Source organism: Muntiacus reevesi, chromosome 1 (genome assembly GCF_963930625.1).
Source record: "Muntiacus reevesi chromosome 1, mMunRee1.1, whole genome shotgun sequence".
Classification (NCBI taxonomy): Eukaryota; Metazoa; Chordata; class Mammalia; order Artiodactyla; family Cervidae; genus Muntiacus; species Muntiacus reevesi.
The window spans coordinates 137647436-137670925 of NC_089249.1; the positions used below are offsets into that span (position 1 = coordinate 137647436).

At 37.4% G+C, this 23490-nt stretch overlaps 1 protein-coding gene across 1 annotated transcript in view; it reads left to right on the forward strand.

Annotated features, from left to right (window-relative positions):
• Window positions 1–11465, forward strand: part of C1H1orf141 (chromosome 1 C1orf141 homolog) — a 44838-nt gene extending 33373 nt beyond the window's left edge. Inside the window, 5 exon segments of the mRNA XM_065928529.1 lie at window positions 1061–1128; window positions 3818–3953; window positions 8788–8942; window positions 10877–11242; window positions 11244–11465. Of these exon segments, the coding sequence (XP_065784601.1) occupies window positions 1061–1128; window positions 3818–3953; window positions 8788–8942; window positions 10877–11242; window positions 11244–11465 (947 nt within the window).
• Window positions 11466–23490: the final 12025 nt, after the last annotated feature.

Genomic DNA, 23490 nt, shown 5'->3' on the forward strand with positions numbered 1-23490 from the left:
ACACCTCCCTCTAATGCTATTTCTCACCAAAATCTGTCTATATCACAGCGTGCATCTCAATTGTTCACTCTTCTTTATTTGATTCTTTTCGGCATTATCCACTAAAATGTGCATCATTGGACAGAAATCACAATTCCAGAGTCCAGCACCAGTTTCTGGCACATTGCAGTTGATCAACAAATAACTGCTGATTGAAGGGATACCAGATGTAAGTTTGTTACATCTGTTATCTCACTTAATCCTCACAGCATCCCTGTTACATCAGTACTACTGTTTCCATTTAACAGATGGGGAAACTAAGGCTCAGAGAGGTAAAATGATCTTTCTGAAACTAATTAACTCACAAACAGAAAAGTAGCTTCTGGTCCCAGTCTCTGCTGCTGTTGCTGCTGACAGAAGCAAGCTTCAAGTCTGGGACTCTCTGCTGCTCCGTCTCTTTGTCACGTCTGACTCTTTGCGACCCCGTGGACCACAGCCCACCAGGCCCCTCTGTCCATGGGATTCTCCAGGCAAGAGTACTGGAGTGGGTTGCCATGCCCTCCTCTAGAAGATCTTCCTCACTCAGAGTTTGAACCTGTGTCTCCTGCATCGCAGGCAGATTCTTTACCAATAAGCCACCAGGAAACCCAAGAAGTCCCAGGCTATCTTCCTCCAAAGTCTGTATGCTTGACCCTACATTATACCTACTTTTTAAAAAATCCATTAAATGATAATCCAAATTAGGAAAATTCATAATTGGGGTTGGGGGATTCAGGTTGAAGGCAATAATTCTCTTTTCAAAGAAATTAATGAAGAGATTTATTTGACTATCAACTATGATTCTGTTTATTTAGAAATCAGTTTTTTCTAACAAAATAGAGCTATACTGTATAACAGTAACTGAAAGTTATATTCTGTTAATAGAAATTTGTTTTAAAAGCAAATTATTCTAGAATATATTTAGCTCTAACAAACTGCATTTCCAAAAAAATTTACAAGTAGAGAAAATGGTTTGTTGAGTTAAATTAGAAGTAATCTAATAATATAGAAATATCATTTATGTTTGGATTTGTTTCTTTAGAGCCAGTGGAAGAATATCTAAAATCAAGATCTATTAAATCTTTTCATTATCTTAAGGATATACCTGAGGTAGGTTTAATTTGTATACTTACAACTATTTAATAGAAATACAGATTATCTCTAATAGTTTTATGCATTTTTCTACAAATCTGAAATTCAAATGAATTTTAAGATTCAGAAAGACAAAATTTTAAATGATTTCACCTCTTATATTATGTAAAACTTTAAATATGGAAATAATAAAGAAAATAATATATTTATTGTACTGGTAATGCAGTAAAAATTATTTTTTGAATGTGTGAAGTACTAGCATTTATCATAAAGTCTGTTGAGACACAGCCTCATAGAAAATTATACATACATAACTTAAATATTTTATTTTAATTTAGAATATGAAAATATACATCCATTTGTTAATCTTTTGATAAATAGCCAAGACCGTTTTTGTTATAGTTATTTAGCTCATATAATTACAATAATGATGATTATATTAGGTTTAGAAACAATTCTATTGGGAAATTTTTTTTAATTTGTTTTACTGAAGTATAGTTTGTTTGCAATGTTGTGTTAATTGCTGCTATATAGCCAAGTGATTCTGTTATACATACATATACATCTTTTCATATTCTTTGGCATTATGGTTTATCACAAGATATTGAATATGGTCCTCTGTGCCACACAGTAGGACCTTGGTGTTTATCCATTCTACATATGTGGGTGCTTGCGTGCTTATTTGCTTCAGTTGTGACTGACACTTTGTGACCCTATGCACTATAGCCTGCCAGGTTCCTCTGTCCATGGGATTCTCCAAGCAAGAGTGGGTTGCCATTCCCTCTTCCAGGGGATCGTCCTGACCCAGGGATGGAACCCACCTCTCCTGTATTGTAGACAGTTTCTTTACCCACTGAACCACCTGGGAAGCCCTATTCTACATATAATAGTTTGCATCTGGTAGCCCCAAGCTCCCAATTCATCCCTCCCGCACACCTCTCCCTCTTGGCAGCCCCAAGTGTGTTCTCTAAGTCTATAGTAACAACACTATTGACTCTCGCTGACCGCTTGAGCTGAAGTACACAGGCATCCCGTAAAGTGACCAACCAGCCTTGACCATTGAGCATGCCTGGATATCATTCAGGTTTTATTAGAAAGAGAAATTAATACAGAGAATCATCAAAGGAAATTCAAAAAGAGTCTCTTAGGTGTTATAATTAACAACACAGTTTATTGCAAATATGGAGAATGAAACATGAAGAAATACATACTTTGCACCATAATTAATAACAAATTATCATTTTGTTGAATAGTTACTGCTTTTTGTAATTTTAAAAAATATTGATAAAATACAATGTCTAGATTATTAGTTTTATCCTTTTGACATGTGGCTAATAAGAGCACTAAGTCCTTCCACCTATTCTTCCTGTTCTAATTTCCTCTTTGCAGAAGCAATGAAGTTTAATCTTTGGTGGTTTCAATTCCTCTTATGTTTAACTATAATTCTAAAGAATGAGCTTCTACTGCTATTTTTTTATTTATCAATTTTAAGCAGTATTGGGGCTTCCCTGGTGGCTCAGAGGGTAAAGTGTCTGCCTGCAATGCACGAGACCCGGGTTTGATTCATGGGTCGGGAAGATCCCCTGGAGAAGGAAATGGCAATCCACTCCAGTACCCTTGCCTGGGAAATTCCATGGATGGAGAAGCCTGGTAGGCTACAGTCTATGGGGTCGCAAAGAGTCAGACACGACTGAACAACTTCACTTTAAGCAGTATTTACTACATAATCAGAGATAAAAATTTGAATTAGCTTATTTATACTGCTCTACATCTCACCTCTCTCCTCTTTCCTCTTCTGGATCTATGATAGTTACTTTTCTGCTTCTTCTATTTTAACTTTTGTACCTTGAAATAGTATATCTAAATATGTTCTTCTTTCCTATTAACTATAATCAGTAACTCCCGATTCCTCTTGTACATCACATGAAAGATCTTAGCAGTTTTAGCCTTTCCTCCACATCTTCTTCCCTAGGTCAAGTGCATATTTATTCTTACATTTTGAGGTTAATGATTATATTCATTTTTCAACTCTGATTAAGTCTTTATATTTTGCCTGTAGGTTAATTCTAAAATTAAAAATACTATAATCAGCACTTAATATTTTTTAAATTGTTTATTGTAGAATAAAGTAATGTGCTAGGATTGTGCTTCTTCTCATTGAGTACAATGTAAACACAATAGGCTCTCTTTTCTTATTCTCCATCAGTTACTAAAAAATAATGCCATTAGTTTCCCTTATGTTTAGACCTTGACTGTCTTGTGTACTTTTTCTAGAATTCCTAGTTGCCTTTCTTTTTTCTTGTGGCAAATAATATTAATAGTAAAAATCTGTATAGTACTTGAGAGTGCCCAGCACTATTCAAATATGTATATGTATCCCAGGTAGCTCAGTGGTAAAGAATCTGCCCACTAATGCAGAAGACTTAGGAGACACAAGTTTGATCTCTGGGTCGGGAAGACCCCCTGGAGTAGGAAATGGCAACCCACTCCAGTATTCTTGCCTGAAAAACTCCATAAACAGAGGAACATGACTGGCTACAGTCCATGGGGTTACAAAGAATTGGACAGACTGAAGCAACTTAGTATATACAGCTATTTGTTATCATAGTTAGGTATACCAAATGTGAATAATCAGGTAAAAATTATTTATCAATATAGACATGGAAAAATAATTTCTAAAATAGTTTCTCCTTTTCTTCATGTGTAGACAGAATATGCTAAGCCCTTCCAGGAATTATATTCACAGCATAGACCTCAATGTAGAAGAACATCGGGTTCTACAGTCTTTTCTTCTGTACCCAGCAATCAGTCTAATGCATATAAGAAGGAAGACTCTATTTACAGGTATAGATATTGTGTGTTTATATTGAAATAACTGAAACTTAACTGCATCCAACTTTAAGATATAAACATTAAGAAACCTTTAACCAAGAAATAGCAGTATCTAATCATATAACACATTATTTTGCTGCTCAATAACATCTGAAGACTCTCTATTACAAAAATGGTAAAGTCTAGATTCCTGAGTACAGCTCATAATATCTTTCCAGCCATGTATTCTGTCCTTTACTGATCCTAATCACAGTGAATAAATAGTCTGTTCCAACTGCTGTGTGATTTGACCCATTCTATTCTCCATGTTTAGAACATACTTCTGCACCTGATAGATTCCTGTTTATCTTGAATAGTCTCAAATAGCAAGACGTCCATCAGTAAGGTAGCTCCAGGTTAATTTAGGTATTTAATGATGTCATCGAACATCCAGCTTATCAATCCTCCCTCAATTGTCTCACCACGTAGTTTGTCCTTCTAGCCTTGCTAGATAAGATGTCTATATCTTATAAATTTAAAATGTCCTACAGCCTTGCCATATAAGATGGTGACTACTATTCAACCAAACTGGAAACAACACCCAATGAAAAAGAGATAAACTCTTTGACCCTTTTGTAAGAATGACGAAAATGCTCTCCAGCACCCTCCAGAAGACCTCCTCTGGTGTCTCCTTGACTAGAAAAGCTTCATGCACCCATACCTAAAAACCAATAAATCAGGGAGTTTGGGGGAGAATGGATACATGTATATGTGTGGCTGAGTCCCTTCACTGTTCACCTGAAACTATCACAACATAGTTAATTGGCTATACCCCCAATACAAAATAAAAAGTTTTTAAAAATAAAAATTAAAAACCAATAAATCATTATCTGCTTTTAATATGATCCACAGTATGAAATATTAATACTTTTTATATTACCAAGACTGATGTCTTTATCAATCTATCTATGGAGCAGAAGATTCAGATTCATAGATCCCTAATTATTTGTCTTTCTACTAGTTGAAATTGATTGCAGTATTTTAGTGCTTTGAATAGTTACTAAGGATCTATGTGATACACTCTCTTCTACTTTTAAGATGTTGGTCAGGAGATGCTATATTGATTTAGTATCTAAACTGATAGGTTGTAGGTCACATTTTGAAAAGCACAGCTTTAGATTATTCAAGATTCATTCCCTTGATTTAGGAAGGAGCCCAACCTCCCTTGAAGTATAGGGTTGCTTGGATAAAAATGAATAGGATCAGAGTTCTGTTAGCAAAAAAAAAAAAAAAAAGTCGGGGGGGAGGATTCTTAAGTAGGCAACCCTCTGTTTACCACTTATCGTTTAAGATTCTACTGAGATATTACATTCTCTCTGAAGTGTTCCTTAATAGCAGTGGCAGACTGTTCTACTCTTTCAGCAAAGCAAATTTCCCTTTATAAAATTTCTTGAGTCTCTCTACAGAAAAAGTGTTGTATTCTTTTATTAAAGTTCCAAATTAAGACTTCTGGGAAAGTTGGCAACCTACATACAGGTTTATCCTGGCTAAAGTAAGTAACAGAGAAGAAAAATTCATTTACTTGAAACTAGGACAGTTTATCTCAAACTCAAAGAAAATCTGCTATGTATTACATATGAACGTCTGAAAAGACCACAGAAGTCAACGCACAATTCCTGTTCTATAATAAAGGAGGGGGGGCAATATTGAAGGAGCCAGTAGAAAATATTCTGAAAATACTTCTGTTAAGCACCATTCCCCTACCCAACCCCACTCGCACCACACACACACTCACACACTCAAAGAGAAAGGTTTATAAACGATGATGAATCATATGAATATGGGAAATCTTCCCCTTTGGGATCCTTTTCCTCACTGTAAATCACAGCACTCCAAGTCTGTGTTAACAGTATTTTTAAGATTGCTTTAGATGTTCTCAGTTAGAGGGAAAGCCTCCTAACTTGGAGGAACAAGGTCTTGAAAGGAGGATTGGTAACAGAAGAGACCAGATACAATTTTTTAGGAATCATCTTTGCAAGTGTGAGTAATAGCCACCTAGATACGGTCTAAAAAAAACAAACAAACAAACAAAAAAACATGCCCCCACCCAACAGTCCAAGAGCCATGCAGCCATTCTTTGATTGACTTCCTCACCAGACTGAGTTGCTTACCCCAAGAGAGAGGTAAAGAACTGGAACTCAGTGCACCTCACCTGTAAATGGACAGAGAACCCACCACACTACCATGTTAGAGTCATTGAAGAGGTTTCACAAAACATTCAGTGCACAGAAAAGTTTCCCCATGATTTTTCAGGGCTCCACCTCCTTCACCAGCTGACTCAGATAGCTGAATGCCCAAACTGATAATGTAAAGTAAAAATATCTGGATTTACCTGTTAATCTTTAAGGAGAGAATTTAATAATACTCAGGTAAACAGGGAGAACATACCAAGAAAATGTAACCCTATTATTCGGGGGATAATATCAAGGCCAGATTAAAGTGTCCTAATTCAAAGGTGAGTAGATGAAAAAAATAAAAACCAAACATGGCCCCTATCAACAATTCTGCAACAACAAAAAAAAGGGAATAATTTAAAATATGGTTAATGGCTACATTTTGACAGAATGTGTAACCTATGAAATAGGAGAAAAGTTAGACATTATTGCTTCATGTGCTCAAGAAATCAAAGAAAATAAAGATCCTATGAAATAAGATTTGAAAATACAAAAGATAGTTGCTGAGGATGAAATGGTGCTATTAGAGTTAACAATATTTTTAAGGAAATAGGTAGTGATGATGCAGAACTGACAGGTATATTAAAAGTAGGGGAGTAGAATAAACATGGAGTAAGCTAAACTGAAGATCTGAAGGGCAAGTTTAGGAAAATTGCATGCAATGCAATATGAAAGGATAAAAATATGATTGGATTAGACAAGATAATACATTAACAGAAGAAAAAAGATATCCAACATGGAGATAATTGGTGTAAAGAAGAAAACAGAACAGACTGAGTGAACTGACTTTAATATACCATGGCAATCTGTTGTGCTTGGAGACTTATAGGTGTGCTGAAATCTTAAAGGCACTTAAAGACTGCTCAGGTGGCTCTATGGTAGCCAGGCTAGGAGTGTCCTCAAGTGTTTATTTATCCCGGTGTACTGAACAAAGAATATTAACTAAAATGTCACTATGTGGGAAAGATAGGGAAACATTGCACTAGAATACAAACTGCTTGAGAGCAAGAGAAAAAGCTGAATTTACTGCTTACAGCATGTGTGTCTGGGAACATATTTAAGAAAGTAGAGAAATGCTGGAGTGGCCAGCAGTCATATTTGGAAGAGTTCAATCTTGGACACTTTACTCATGCCAAGTGGCAAGATCTAACTGACCTTTTGCATATGCTAACTGACCTCTCTCTGTACGAAGTATTTAACCATCTGAGGCTTCCTACTGGGCTTCCCTGGTGGCTCAAGTGGTAAAGAATCCGCCTGCAATGCGGGAGACCTGGGTTCCATCCCTGCATTGGGAAGATCCCCTGAGGAAAGGAACGGCTACCCACTCCAGAATTCTGGCCTGGAGAATTCCATGGACTGTATAGTCCGTGGGGTCACAAAGAGTTGGACACGACTGAGCAGCTTTCACTTTCACTGACTAATGATGAGTTTACATATTAGAGAGATTTGCAAATTCAGGAATGCCTTTCTTCAACAAAAATCTCCAAGACCAGTTTTATGTTTGATCTGTCTTAGCCAAACATTAGATTCTTGATCTCAGTATTTTCCAGTTCTGTTTATTTGTTTTTACTAAATAGCTTCTACAGATCAAGCATGAAACCAAGTACTTTGCATGTTATTTTTCAATGTAAAATATTTCATACAAAATATTTTGTAAATACCATAATACATATGTACCTTTTATGAAAATCTTTTAAAATTTCAGCTCAAACTGGAAAAAAAAAAAACCTAGGAAATCACTTGAATTGGTTGGTCACTCAGAAGATTATGTTATTGGAGTAAAAATTCACAGCCACTTTAGGTTTAAAACAGCTCTTCTGTTTCTTTCTATGATGGTATCTGAGTGAGGGACTCACTGGACTTTGTAACATTGAGAAAAAGGTATTTGGCCAACGATCCTGATCAGTGCCTTTGGACTGCTGACCTCATTTCTAGATGTTCTGTGGCTACTGACACTTGTGGTTCATGAACTTACAGCCTATTCTCTCTGAACTTGGATAGGGTCCATTCTCAGGTATCATTAGAACAGTAGAGCTCAGTGAGTTTCTGTCGCGTCTTCATCTGTTCTTAGACTGTCGATTTATACCTCACCCAAGGGAAGCCTTTGCTGTGGCTTACCCCTGTGATAGTAAGCTTGTTGGCAAGCCTAATCTGAGTGTTCATGTCACTTGTGGACCCATGGAGATCTGGAATGAAAGCTATATCTTTCTGCCTGACCACACCATTTCATCCTGATAATAAAGCTAAGGTGATCCTGTGTTGGCAGGAAGCTGCCTGGAAAAGAACTATTGTCCCAGAATCTCAACAAAAGATGTGGCAAATATACTTGTCTTCCTTTGTTGGTCTCCTCAACCTACATAATGTACTTCCTCCCCACTCAAAACCAAAGAGGCACATGTATTACTGTCTTACTTCCACTCCTGCTTTTGCTTTTTTCCACCACAAACAAAGCAGCAAATGATGGTCTTCTCAGGTTGAAAGTATGGTACGGGAATCTGAGGAAGATGTTAGCAGCAGTTATTTTGAGGAATGGGATAGGTAGACAAGAACTGATAAGCTGAAACCAGTCCTACAAACATTTATGCTGAACTCATTTTCAGAATAAAATCTTCTTCTGATTGCAATGACTTTGGTACAAAAGAAAATGAATCCATCAGAAATGATCAACAAAATGAGTATTCAGCAAGACAGAAAAGCCTGCTCCCATTGTGCTTTGAGGATGAACTGATAAAGCCAGATGCCAAGATAATCGACGTTAGTCTGGTAAAGACAGTAACTTCTCACCCGGTAATAAAAACATCTATTTATACTACTGTTCAGTAAAATTATTACTACTTGTAGGCATATCATATCCTAGTGACCAGAATCTTTGATAAATTCTTCTTACCTCTTGGCTTCATATTCTGAAGTGACAACAACATGGATTTTTTATATTCTTTTTAGAACCCCCATTCCAAACCAGGGGATTCCTTGGCACCAGCTGAAAAATTTGTGTTTTTCTTTTATGAAGGATTTATCAAATTTTCTTGATTATAAAAGAAATATAAAATAAAGATGGTGTTTTTTAAAATGATTTGATTGATTGTGTTTCACTTTACTATCAATCTATTCTATTTCAACTAGAAGAAGCATTTGTTAAAGGTGATTTGATAGCTCAGAGTCTTTAGGAATGCTGGACAGACAATACGGCTTGAAAGCCATCCAATCAGGACTCACCCTGGTACAGCCGCAGCTTGCTCTACTGGGGCCCAGACTCTTGTCATAGAGGAAAGAAGTTTACAATTCTGATGCTGGGCAATAGACACTGCTTCTAAGATCTTTGCCCACTGCTGCCTTTCAGCTACCTATATCTACCACCAGCCTCACTACAATAGTTTTCGCAATGCCTGCTTTTCACAGTGCTTGCTTTTTCTGAACTGAAGACTGTCTTAAGTGTATCCAAGTGGCAGAGCCTAGGCCACATGCCTATGCCCTAACCTTAAGGGAAGATGATAAAGAGAGTTTTTGCCTCTACCTAAGGGTACATTGGGCTTCCCTGGTGGCTCAGTGGTAAATAATCTGCCTGCAATACAGGAGATGAGAGTTCAATCCCTGGGTCGGGAAGATCCCCTGGAGAAAGAAATGGCAACCCACTCCAATATTCTTCCCTTGGAAATCCCATGGACAGAGGAACCTGGCGGATTGCAGTCCTTGGGGTCGCAAAGTCAGACAGACTTAGGGACTGAACATGTTTGCAAGGGTACATTCCCTAAGGTACTGGACAGACCAAAAATTTGACAAACCTCTACTACTTTGGCTAAATAGGTAACATTGGCATCACTGGTGGATTTAAAAACTAGATCTTTTGTCATTTTTTCAGTAATCATAAGCATTAATATGCTTTTCACACTAAGGTAATTAATATACAGTTAGATGATCATCAATTTCTTACTTTGTTAACTATATTTCTAAAAGAAAAGTAGCAATCATTGACTTAAAGTTTATAAACTAAATACTGGTAATATTTATATTTGATGAGTAATCTGTGGATTTAATCTTTTTTTTTCCTTATAATGGAAATGTGTAAGAGAGTTCAGTGAGTAGATCTTCCATAGAGATTTGGCTACTATTGTGATAAAAAATACTCTATTTTTAAGTCAGTCTACTGCTTTGGCTCTTTTATTTCACAGATATAATATATTGAGCACTTTTTATTGTGCTAAATTGTGCTATGTGTTGGGATACAATAATAAATGTAAGTCTCTTAAAGAAAAATTTTACACTTTCTGAATTTATTAGGCTATTCAGACTTTATAATTTTAGCTTGTAATCAGTTATATAATCAGTTTCTTTTGATCTTTACTCAATCTATTGTTTGGTATGCTGCTTACTTCTGGCCATGGAAACCTAAGAGATGCCAGGACAGTGTTCCGTGCTACCAAATATCATATTTTCCAGTGACAGCACCAAACATATCTTTACATTTCACGCTATTTCAAAAAGAATTTTGGGAGACCAGAAGTTCAGATTTTACCCCTAACATTGCAACAGAGTACTAAGAGAAGGAAGTGTATAACATACAAGGACATCTTTTTGTTATATTTAAATACTATTACTGCTTATATTAAAAGCTTCTATGTAGTTACTTTTAGAATATCTTGCCATTTTATTTTATGTTTTAAAAACTACTTAGCCTTCTTGCCTCAATAGACAGATAACAGACTCTTTTTTTTAATCCACAGGGGAAAAATGATACAAACCCCATAATTTTCCATGAGGCTGAATATGTACAAATGTTACTTTTGACAAAAAATAGGCTTCCTCCCCATTCTATGGAAAATGGAAATGGTTGCCCATATGAAAGATCAAATGTTGTTTTAGAAAGAAATTGTGAAATGCTTAAATCTGTATCTAGAGATCAATATGTTACTCCTTCCAAAACCCAAAGAACTCTGCCTACAATACAGAAGAAAGATATACCAGCATTATCTTTTGAAGTCAACCATAGTATTGTAGATGATAAACTAAGGAAGAAAACTAGGATGCAGACATTTGAAAACATATCTTGGGATAAACTCTATAATTTGTCACAGACATTTTCCAGCTTAAAAAAAAAAAGTTGTGGGTTTCCTTGATAAAACTGTTATTCAAGAAATGAGTGCTAAAACTGGAAAATTTGAAAAAATGTTTTCTACAGTAAAACCAGTGAGCAAATTCAGTGCCTCACCTGTCAAATATTACTCAAAGCCTTCAAGAAGTATACTCAAAGTCCATAAAATAAATAATGTAACACCATTGGATGATTTGTTAAACTTGTCAAGTGAAAAATAAGCACCTCATAAAATATTGTTTATTCAGCATTTTGGGGGTAACAAGAAGCAAATAACGAAGTTAGAAGATCATAGAAGAAATTCTTGTCTAAATGGTAATATTCTAGTGGGTGGTAGAAGAGAACAAAGAATAGAAGTTGAAATTACAAACCAACAGTGATATAATATTTTTAGTAAATAAGAGGATAAAATTAGGAAACAATGATCACCAAGAGGAACTAGTTCAGAAATTTCTATTATCTCAGTTTGATTCCTCAGTCATCAGCATTCCTACAGTTAAGTATGATTCAGGACCAAGAATGGTATAGACTGATTCTGGATATTTGCTATTGGAAGCCAAATAACATCAAAACTTTGTTACATAACTAGATATCAAATAAAACAGTATGACATTAATTTGATAGATGTGGAATTAATTGTATAAAAGCACTTTGGATAATTGATGGAAACTATTACAATATTACATTAGCAATTCATGAAATTAAAAGGCTTTGCAAAATTTCAAATGTCTTTTTGTTAGTCAATGTTGAAACTTCTTTACTATAGAATGCCTTTTTCAAGTGTGACTTTGACTTTTTTCTGAATTGTTAAACAATTTAAAAGCACAACTGATCCTTAGTAAGTAAATAATTTTGGTAGTAAGTCCTATAAAAGATTGAAAATTTTAAATCAGTTGCTATTCTATTTATTAATTTCTCATTAACTCAAACAGTAAAAAAGCAGAACTCAGAAACAAGTTGCAATTCAGGAGTTCATTGGTAATCTACTTGTTTAAGGACTTTTCCTTTTTAAAGTCTTAACTGTTAGTACTTGAGGAGAAGTAGGTTAATTTAGAAGCATTTCAGTTAAAGGAAGGTTTTGGAGGTCTTTGGGAAACTTTCAAGAGTAAGGAAGTGAACTTGTTCAGGTGTTTCTCTTTCCACCGACTGGAGGTTTTCTTTATTATGTGTCATCAGTGTTACTCTTGGGCGTCTCTTCATGAGTAGAAGCAGATTTTGGCTCTCAAATAGGATGACAAGGAGAGAAAATGAAGATGGAGGAAAGAGAATGTTAACTGGAGACTCTGTAAATGAGAGAAGAACCAGAGAAAAAGAACTCAAGATAAGGTAGTGGGTTCAGTTATGTAGGGAGTAATAGAGCGGGAACACACAAATTTTCCTGGCTAATTACCTTTCTTTTGGTTACATGGAGAGGAGAAGCAGCAACAGCTGCAGCTCAAAGTCATGAAGTCATCTTTTCAGAAAACAGGGATCGACCTTGCTCTCTTTGCTTGCTTCATCCATTCTCTCCCAATCTCCACCCCACCACCATATTCCCTGCAGTAATCCCAATGGCTTACTGCAAAGCAAAATAGTTTCCCTAATTACCCTGCGGTCTCAGAAGAAAAAACACAGACTCTTAACCACTAACAGTAAAAATGACAAGAAATAGAAAATATACCTAGTAATAGCACAAGTGATGATGGAAGGGTTTCCTGATATTCAGTACAAGAGAAACAGGTGTAGACCCTAAATCTGGGCAGTTATGAGTCAACTTGGGCAAATAATGTCAACTATCTGAGTCTCACTTTCCTATATTCCTGCCTTAAAATGAGGACAACAATACCTTGTTTTACAGTATGATTATTTTAAAGATTGGGCTTCCCTTGTGGCTCGGCTGGTAAAGAATCTGCCTGCAATGCGAGACCTGGGTCTGATCACTGGGTTGGGAAGATCCCCTGGAGAAGAGAAAGGCTATCCGCTCCAGCATCCTGGCCTGGAGAATTCCATGAATTGTATAGTCCACGGGATCCCAAAGAGTCAGACACAACTAAATGACTTTCACTTTCGTTTTAAAGATTAAATAAACAATGTGGAGTCTCTTGAGTATGGTAAGCATTTATTTAAAATTCCCCTTTTATTCCCATCCTTTCTCCTGTTCTTAACGTAAGTGTGTGTGTTAGTCACTCAGTTGTGCCTGAATCTTTGTGACCCCGTGTACCATAGCCCGCCAGGCTCCTCTAAGCTTAGAATTTTCCAGGCAAGAATACTGGAGTGCCTTGCCATTCCCTTCTCCAGCGGATCTTCCCAACCCAGGGATCAAACCCTGGTCTCCTGTGTTGCAGGCAGATTCTTTACCATCTGAGGCACCAGGGAAGCCCATCCTTTCCCCTGCTCTTAATGTAAGTATAACTTCTCAAAAGATGTTCCCAAAGGTCTCTCACTACAACCTTTTCTAAATTAGAGGCTAAACCTAACTACAGTCAGTCTTCAGACTTTAGCCCAAAGTAAACTTAAATTGGAACTGAGGATTTTGTATGTTATTTTTGGAAGTTTCTGCTGCAGCATGTGAGTTTTATTCTTCAGAAGGGCACTAACTCAATTTAAAAATTCCATCTCACTGAGGATTGGCCATTGAAATAGCTGGACAGCTGGGAGCAGTGGGTTGTGGGAAGATGGTGACATAAGCTCACCACCTTTCTCTTCTACTCTCAGCTTTAATCTATTATCTCCTTAGCCAAACAGATGCTGGGATCTGCAGAAAGTGGGGTGCAAGTTCAGACAAGGTTTCTGTTCTAATGCTGAGATCTAAATATGGCTCTGGAGACCAGTCTCTGAGTTAGAAGGCAATAATGGAAATTGTGCTGTGTCTAGGGACTGGCTGGCAGTTGGAATCTGTAGATTACCCCAGGGAAAGATTGTCTCTGGTCCTCTCTAAGTGTTCCTGGTCTCGTTGGTCCCCAGGAGACTAAGAAGAAAACACTAAACCTATGAAAAACCTGGAACTCAGAGAATTTTTCCTTTAAATGCCTCAGCAGAGGGTTATATTCTGCTTGCTTTTATAGAACCAGTCCATAATGAAAAGGACTTTACCTTCTACCATTTACACAGCTGTGGTCACTAAATACTGCCATGAACAGACCTAAGCTTCTCTGAGCCATATGAGAAAAATAGCAACCCATCTAAAGAGTCACAGCAAGCAAATGGTGGCCGTCCAGGCAGGACATAACAGGGGAAAGGGCGTGAGAACTAACAGAGGTTTCACCTAAGGATGGGGAGGAATAAGCAAACGTGGTAATTTTGTAGGATTAGCAGTAAGAAAAAATTTGAAAAAAAAAGTATTTCCTGTTTGCTCATCCTGCCAAGTCCAGCTCATTTAGCAATCAGCTATAAAATAAGTAGAACAGATAAAGATTCTGGAGTAGACAGGGATAATTTGATTTAAAAAAATAATAAAAAGCACTTAAGTAGATTCAAGTATATCACACACACACACAAAATACTGGTTGTATGTATGACTCTCAATCCCAATCTGAACTGATAGAATAGGTAAGTATTAATTGAGTAGAAAATATAAGAAAGCTTCCAAAATAAGGGGAAATGCAATTTTTAAAATATAATAAAAATGAAAAAGAACAAATATGATATAAAATCATAAAATATTGGTATCAAATATCTGTCATACTATATTTGAATTGCTTGAATTTTCCTTTTATTTTTAAAAAACTTACTCATTTATTTTTGGCTATACTAGTTGCAGCGAGCAGGGGCTACTCTTCATTGAGGTGTGAAGCCTTCATGGCGGTTGGCTTCTCTTGTTGAGGAGCCCTAACTCCAGGCACTCAGGTTTCTATAGTTGCTGTGTTTTGGCTCAGTAGTTGTGGCACATGGGCTTAGTTGCTCTGAAGTACGTGCAATCTTCCCAGACCAGGGATCGAACCCATGTCCCTTGCATTAGCAGACAGATTCTTATCCACTGTACCACCAGAGAAATGCCTGAATTTTCCCTTTAAAAAACAGAGACTCTCAGACTGAGTTTAAAAAAAATAACAATTAAACAATCAGCTCTATGTATACATGGGTTCTACATCTGTGAATTCAGCCAACCACAGATAGACATTCTTATTTAAAAAAAAATTCTGAAAAGCTTCAAAAATCAAAACTTGAATTTGCCTAGCATCAGCAGCTATTTACATATCATTTATGTTATATTTATAAATATTTACATAGCATTTACATTGTATTAGGTATTGTAAGTAATCTAGAGATGATTTAATGTGTGTGGGAGGATGTACATAGGTTTTACACAAATACTACCCCATTTTATATAAGGAAGTCGAGCATCCATAGGTTTTGGTATCTGTGGGAGGTCCTAGAACCAATCCCTTTGACACAAAGGGATAAATATATTCTGTTTATAATAAATATAGTTAAAGCAATAAAAAGAAGCTTGAAAATAAAGGAATGGAGACAGAGATACCAGATTAATGAAACAAAGAGAAACTGCAGTGGCATTATTAATATCACATGTTAAAATTTAAGATTAGAAACAATAAATGTGACAAAGAAGGACCTTACACCTTATGTAATAAGAGAAACACACTATCTGTAAAAGATATAACAGCATCTTTAGTGCACTATATATGTACCAAACAACAAAACAGCTAATTATATAAAACAAAAGCTATTAGAAATCTCAGGAGAATGTAATAAAAATAAAATTATTGTGGAAGGCATAAATTCCCTTCTTTAAGAGTTAAAAAGGGTAAAACAAAAAAAGTATGGATACAGAGTAATTATATAATGCAATTAATAAAATTAATGTAATGAATATAGACTCTGGTTTCTTTGTTTTTCTGAAACAGAGAAAATAAATTTTTGAGCTTGTATATAGAAAATGAATTATGTGCAGGCCTACACAGAAACACTTGTTTTTTTTTCTTTTTAATGAATATAGAGAACTTAAAAAAAATAACTCAATAAAAAGCAATCAAAATGAAACAGAATCCAAATATATTAACTGCTTAAAAATAAAGGATAAGGAAGAAAACAAAATTCAAACTATAAAGTAAAAAGTAATGAAAAAGAAGCCACTTCATTTCAGACTTTATGGCACAATAGCTTAAAACAAAAGTTACATTTCTTGTTTTTCTTTCTTCTCTCATCTCCTCCTTTCTTCTTCTTCTTCCTTTTATTATTTTTCTTCTTTCTTCCTTTTTACATCGTTTTTCTTAATGAAAAGATTTCAATGAAAAGGATCCCAAGGTTCTCATTTTGGAAAATAGAAAACACATAAAAAAATAAAATATAAAAGGGTGAATAAGAACAAAAGTTATTGTTTTGTGTGTTCGTTTTTAAAATACACTAAAATGAGACTTCCCTGGTGACTCAGTGGTAAAGAATCTGCCTGCCAATACAGGAGACATGGGTTCCATCCCTGGTCCAGGAGGATCATGCCTGCCATGGAGAAGCTAAGCCCATGTACCACAACTACTGAGGCTATCTATGCTCCAGAGCCTGGGAGTGGCAACTGCTGAGCCTGAGTGCCCTAGGGCCCATGCTTCACAGCAAGAGAAGCCACTGCAATGAAATGCCTCTGCACCACAACTAGAGAGTATCCCCCATTTACCACAACTAGGGAAAGCCCACACAGCAACTAAAACCCAGCGCAGCCATAAATGAAAGACATATAAATAAATAAATAAATTCTGCTGTTTTAAAAAATAAAGTAAAATACACTAAAATGGATAAGCTATTCTCAAACCTGATTTAAGAGAAAAGAGCAAAAAAAGGAATATAATTATGAATGAGAAAAGAAACAACCACATATGAGATTCAGTTCAGTCATTTAGTCATATCCGACTCTTTGTGACCCTATGGAATGCAGCACACCAGACCTCCCTGTTCATTACGAACTCCTGGAGCTTGCTCAAACTCATGTCCAACAAGTTGGTGATGCCATCCAGCTACCTCATCCTCGGTTGTCCCCTTCTCCTCCCACCTTTAATCTTTCCCAGCATCAGGGTCTTTTCAAATGAGTCAGTTCTTCACATCAGGTGGTCAAATTGTTGGAGATTCAGCTTCGACAACAGTCCTTCCAGTGAATATTCAGGACTGATTTCCTTTAGGATTTACTGGTTGGATCTCCTTGCAGTCCTAGGGACTCTGAAGAGTCTTCTCCAACACCACAGTTCAAAAGCATTTATTCTTGGGTGCTCAGCTTTCTTTATGGTCCAACTCTCACATCCATACATGACTACTGGAAAAACTACAGCTTTGACTATATGGACCTTTGTTGGCAAAGTAAAGTCTCTGCTTTTTAATATGCTGTCTAGGTTGGTCATAGCTTTTCTTCCAAGCAGCAAGCATCTTTTACTTTCATGGCTGCAGTCACTATCTGCAGTGATTTTGGAACCCAAGAAAATTAAGTCTGTCACAGTTTTCATGTTTCCCCATCTATTTGCATGAAGTGATGGGACTAGATGCCATGATCTTAGTTTTTTGAATGTTGAGTTTTAAGCCACCTTTTCACTCTCCTCTTTTACTTTCATCAAGAGGCTCTTCAGTTACTCTTCACTTTCTGACATAAGGGTGGTGTCATCTGCATATCTGAGGTTATTTTGATATTTCTCCCTGCAATCTAGATTCCAGCTTGTGCCTCATCCAGCCCGGCATTTCGGTTGATGTAATCTGTGTATAGGTTAAATAAGCAGGGTGACAATATACATCCTTGACGAATTCCCTTCCCAATTTGGAACCAGTCCATTGTTCGATGTCCAGTTCTAACTGTTGCTTCTTGGCCTGCATACAGGTTTCTCAGGAGGCAGGTCAGGAGGTCTGGTATTCCCATCGCTTTAAGAATTTTCTACAGTTTGTTATGATCCACACAGTCAAAGGCTTTGGCAAAGTCAATAAAGAAAAAATAGATGTTTTTCTGAAACACTCACTTTTTCTATGATCCAATGCATGTTGGCAATTTGACCTCTGGTTCCTCTGCCTTTTCTAAATCCAGCTTGAACATCTGGAAGTTCTTGTTTCACATACTATTGTGACCTGACTTGGAGAATTTTGAGCATTACTTTGTTACCTTGTGAGATGAGTGCAATTGTGTGGTAGTTTGAACACTCTTTGGCATTACCTTTCTTTGGGATTGGAATCAAAACTGACCTTTTCTAGTCCTGTGGCCACTGCTGAGTTTTCCTAATTTGCTGGCATATTGAGTGCAGCACTTTCACAGCATCATCTTTTAGGATTGGAAAGAGCTCAGCTGGAATTCCATCACCTCCACTAGCATTATTTGTATTGATGCTTCTTAAGCCCCACTTGACTTCTCATTCCAGGTTGTCTGGCTCTAGGTGAGTGATCACACCATCATGGTTATCTGGGTCATGAAGATCTTTTTTGCATAGTTTTTCTGTGTATTCTTACCATCTCTTCTTATTATTTTCAGATTCTGTTAGGTCCATACTATTTATGTCCTTTGCATGAAATAATCCCTTGGTATCTCTAATTTTCTTGAAGAGACTGCTAGTCTTTCCCATTCTATTGTTTTCCTCTATTTCTTTGCATTGATCACTGCAATTATCTCTCATCTCTCCTTGCTATTCTTTGGAACTCTGCTTTCAAATGGGAATATCTTTCCTTTTCTCCTTTGCCTTTCTCTTCTCTTCTCAGCTATTTGTAAGGCCTCCTCAGATAACCATTTTGCCTTTTTGCATTTTTTTTCTTGGGATAGTCTTGATCACTGCCATGTATACAATCCCATGAACCTCCATCCATAGTCCTTCAGACACTCTATCAGATCCAAACCCTTGAATCTATTTGTCACTTCCACTGTATAAGCATAAGGGATTTGATTTAGGTCATACCTGGATGGCCTAGGGGTTTTCCCTACTTTCTTCAATTTAAGTCTGAACTTTGCAATAAGGAGTTCATCTGAGCCATAGTCAGCTCCCGGTCTTTTTTTTTTTTTTTTTTTTGCTGACTGTATAGAGCTTCTCCATCTTTGGCTGCAAAGAATATAATCAATCTGATATCTGTATTGACCATCTGGTGATGTCCATCTGTAGAGTCATTTCTTGTATTGTTGGAAGAGAGTGTTTTCTATGACCAGTGTAGTTTCTTGGCAAAACTCTGTTAACTTTTGCCCTGCTTCATTTTGTACTCCAAGGCCAAACTTGCCTGTTACTCCAGGTACCTCTTGACTTCCTACTTTTACTTTCCAGTCCCCTACAATGAAAAGGACATCTTTTTTGGATGTTACTTCTGGAAGGTCTTGTAGGTCTTCATAGAACCATTCAATTTCAGTTTCTTTGACATAGACTTGGATTACTGTGATATTGAATGCTTTGCCTTGGACATGAACAGAGATCATTTTGTCATTTTTGAGACTGCACCCAAGTACTGCATTGAGGACTCTTTTGTTGACTATGAGGGCTACTCCATTTCTTCTAAGAGATTCTTGCCCACAGTAGTAGATATAATGGTCATCTGAATTAAATTCACCCATTCCAGTCCATTTGAGTTCACTGATTCCTAAAACATTGAAGTTCACTCTTGCCATCTCCTGTTTGACCACTTCCAGCTTACCCTGATGCATAGACCTAACCTTCCAGGTTCCTGTGCAATATTGCTCTCTACAGCATCGGACTCTACTTCCATCACCAGTCCCATCCACAACTGGGTGTTGTTTTCACTTTGTCTCCATCTCTTCATTCTTTCTCCAGAAATAAGTGAAATTATTTCTCCAGTCTTCTCCAGTAGCATATTGGGCCCCTACCGACCTGGGGAGTTCATCTTTCAGTGTCCTTTCTTTTTGCCTTTTCATGCTGTTCATGGGGTTCTCAACGCAAGAATACTGAAGTGGTTTGCCATTCCCTTCACCAGTGGACCTTGTTTTGTCAGAACTCTCCACCATGACCCGTCTGTCTTGGGTGGCCCTACAAAGCATGGCTCATAGTTTCACTGAGTTAGACAAGGGGGTGGTCCATGTGATCAGTTTGATTAGTTTATGCGCCTATAACCAGAGATATAGGAGCAAGCAAAAGAAGCATAAGAAATATTACATGCAGATTTATGCCAACACATTTGCAAATCTAAAAAAAAATAAAAAGGATTGATTTCCTATCAAGAAAGAAACTCTCAGAATTGACCCCTAGAAGTGGATAATTTGAATGAACTAATTTCCTAGAAGGCAGTGACATGCCCCAGGACTAGATGAGTTCACAAATAACTTCTTATTTCACTGTTGAAGCCAGTGTGATAAGTAGCATTTCAAAGATGTCTACCCAAGATTCCCAACCTTTGTTTTCCAAACACTAAACTAGATACAACTGTGAAAGGACTTTGAAGACAGATTTAAGGTTACTAACCATCTGACCTCAAATATGGAGATTATTCAGAATTATTGGTGGGCTTAATATAATCACATGATCTCTTAAAAGCAGAAGAGTGCAGAAGTCAGAGAGATGGGGCAGAAGAGAAGGTAAGAAAGATGGGAGAGAAGTAGAGGCTGAAGATTTTAATTCATAAAGGCAAAAATTTTAAACACTTGTTTACAATATTTCCAATTTGTTCACAGTTATTGATTTCTTCCATACCTTTTCCATCTTCATAGTTGAAGTGTACTTCCCTACTCCACTGAAGTGGGCTTGGTCGTGGGACTTACTTTAACCAATAGAATGTGAGTAGATGTGACTCAGAAGATTCAGCTTTGCTCTTCTTGCTCCTGTCCTCCACCATGAGAACAGCATGTCTCAAGTAGTGGTCATTCTTGAATCCAGGTCCACTATGAGAAGACATTTGCAAACAAGGCAAGTTGAATCCTACAAAGGCCAGAAGAGCCTCAGCCAACCCGTAGCCCTCATGTAACATGATCAAGAAATAAGTTTTTGATATCGTTGGTCACTAAGAGAAGGAAATGTCAACCCACTCCGGTGTTCTTGCCTGGAGAATCCCGTGGACAGAGGAGCCTAGTGGGCTGCTGTCCATGGGGTCACAGAGAGTCAGACACGACTGAAGCAACTTAGCATGCATGCATGCATTGGAGAAGGAAATGGCAACCCACTCCAGTGTTCTTGCCTGGAGAATCCCAGGGACGGGGGAGCCTGGTGGGCTGCCCTCTATGGGGTCACACAGAGTCAGACACGACTGAAGTGACTTAGCAGCAGCAGCAGCAGCAAGACAAGGTAAAACTGTTTCTGTAACAAGGTCAGACTATTACAGTCTCTTTGGACTTTAATCTTTGAATTTAATTTCTCACAAGAAATTTTAGAGTGGGGGGCAATGTATTCAAAATTGGGCATTTCTGTGTTAGCATTTCATTAGTAAAGTGTATTAATCTCATAACAGCACCTCTGTTGACTTATACTGGGAAGTGGGCTGACCATAATTTGAGATGGGAAATAAAATAGGAAATGAAATTTTTAATCTTGATACATCTTGGTCTTGGAATTAATTTAATAAATATGATTGTGACTGAGTCCAAACTTGTATTGCTCACTGCATAACAGGTCAATAAACAAAGTGTTGGGGCAAGGAATAGTGACTTTATTCTGAAAGTCAGCAGACTGAGAAGGTGGCAGGCTAATGTCCCAAACTGCCGCTTATCTGAGTTAAAACTCAGGTTTCCTTTATACTGAAAAGGGAGGAGAGGTGGCTGCTTGTTGCAAACTGAGAAGATGTGATAATCCTTGCTCTTGCAGCTGTCCGCGCAGGTCTGGTAATGAGGTTCCTATAAACCTCCAACAAGACAACTGCTATTATCTGTTTTGCAACTTTATATGAATGAAAGGTGTTACACCTTTAAAGGTCAAGGGAGGCAGAACTTTGAGAATGGGCTATCATGTATACTTAAGGTTATAGGTAACACTGTTTTTCAAAGGTGCAGAGCCAGCATGACTAAGCACAGGCAACAGAGCGCAAAGGTTGGAGCTGAAGGAACAGATCCAATATTGAATCACTTTGTTCTTCTCTGTTATGTAATGATTACTGTATATTCTAGAGCCTTCTGAACACAAAATTAACACTATTAAGTGATATTCCCAGGAGAATTCAAAAAAAGGTACACTGTTGGAGCAATCTCATAAATATAGGAGCAGGACTTCACTGATAGCTGAATTCTCTCTAAAGAGTGCTAGACACACCCCTGATTAAACATAACTTAATGATTAAATTCAAAAGGCAAGGGAAAGTTAGACAGGAACACGTGTTTCCCTGCTTTTCTTGTTCCCCTATGGAGAGAGGGACTTCTCTCTGCTAATACCCATGGTTTTCTGCCCTACTCACTACCCCACTTTTCTCTACTAAGAGCAATGAGAAGCTTCATTAGGGGTATTAGTAATTAGTTCAAGTGTCTTGGCTGCATAGAACTAATCTGTTAAAAGACTGTAAACACTAGGGAACTGATTTTTCTTTGACCCAATTCAGGGGGAGCAGCAATAAGTTGGGTAAATGTGTGCATTCTGCTGACTCAATCATTCCATTGGGTGAGCAACTCTGAAACAGTAGGGAAGGGGGCAGGGCACAATGTTTAAAAGAATGGACTAGCCTGAGGACACAACATAAACCGATTAGAACCAAGTTGGTCCGCGATGGCAGATGAGGCAACTTCCACCAGACCCTGAGCCTCAGTGTATGCTCTTTGTAAGCTAAATGCACCAGTAAGCTAAATGACACACTCACAGGCTCCGTGAGAGCTCCAAGTCCTACCATAAAGGCCAAAAAGTGGGCAGTGGCCCAATGCCTGGCAATCCCTACCCCTTCCCCAAAATAGCTGGAATACTCCTCCCAATCATTAGTATGAAATTACCCACCCCTATAAGAAACTGACTGGTTTTGGTATTGACCATCTGTTGATGTTCATGTGTAGAGTTGTCTCTTGTGTTGTTGAAAGAGGGTGTTTGCTGTGACTAATATAATCTCTTGGCAAAACTCAATTAGCCTTTGCCCTACTTCATTTTGTACTCCGAGCCCAAACTGGCCTGTTACTCCAGGTATCTCTTGGCTTCCTACTTTTGCATTCCAATCCCTTATGATGAAAAGGACATCTTTTCTTGGTGTTAGTTCTAGAAGTTCTTGTAGGTCTTCATAGAAGTGTTCAACTTCAGCTTTGGCATTAGTGGTTGGGGCATAGACTTGGATTACTGTGATGTTGAATGGTTTGCCTTAGAAATGAACCAAGATCATTCTGTTAGTTTTTGAGATTACATCCAACTCTGCATTTCGAACTCTTGTTGACCATGGTGGCTACTCCAGTTCTTCTAAGTG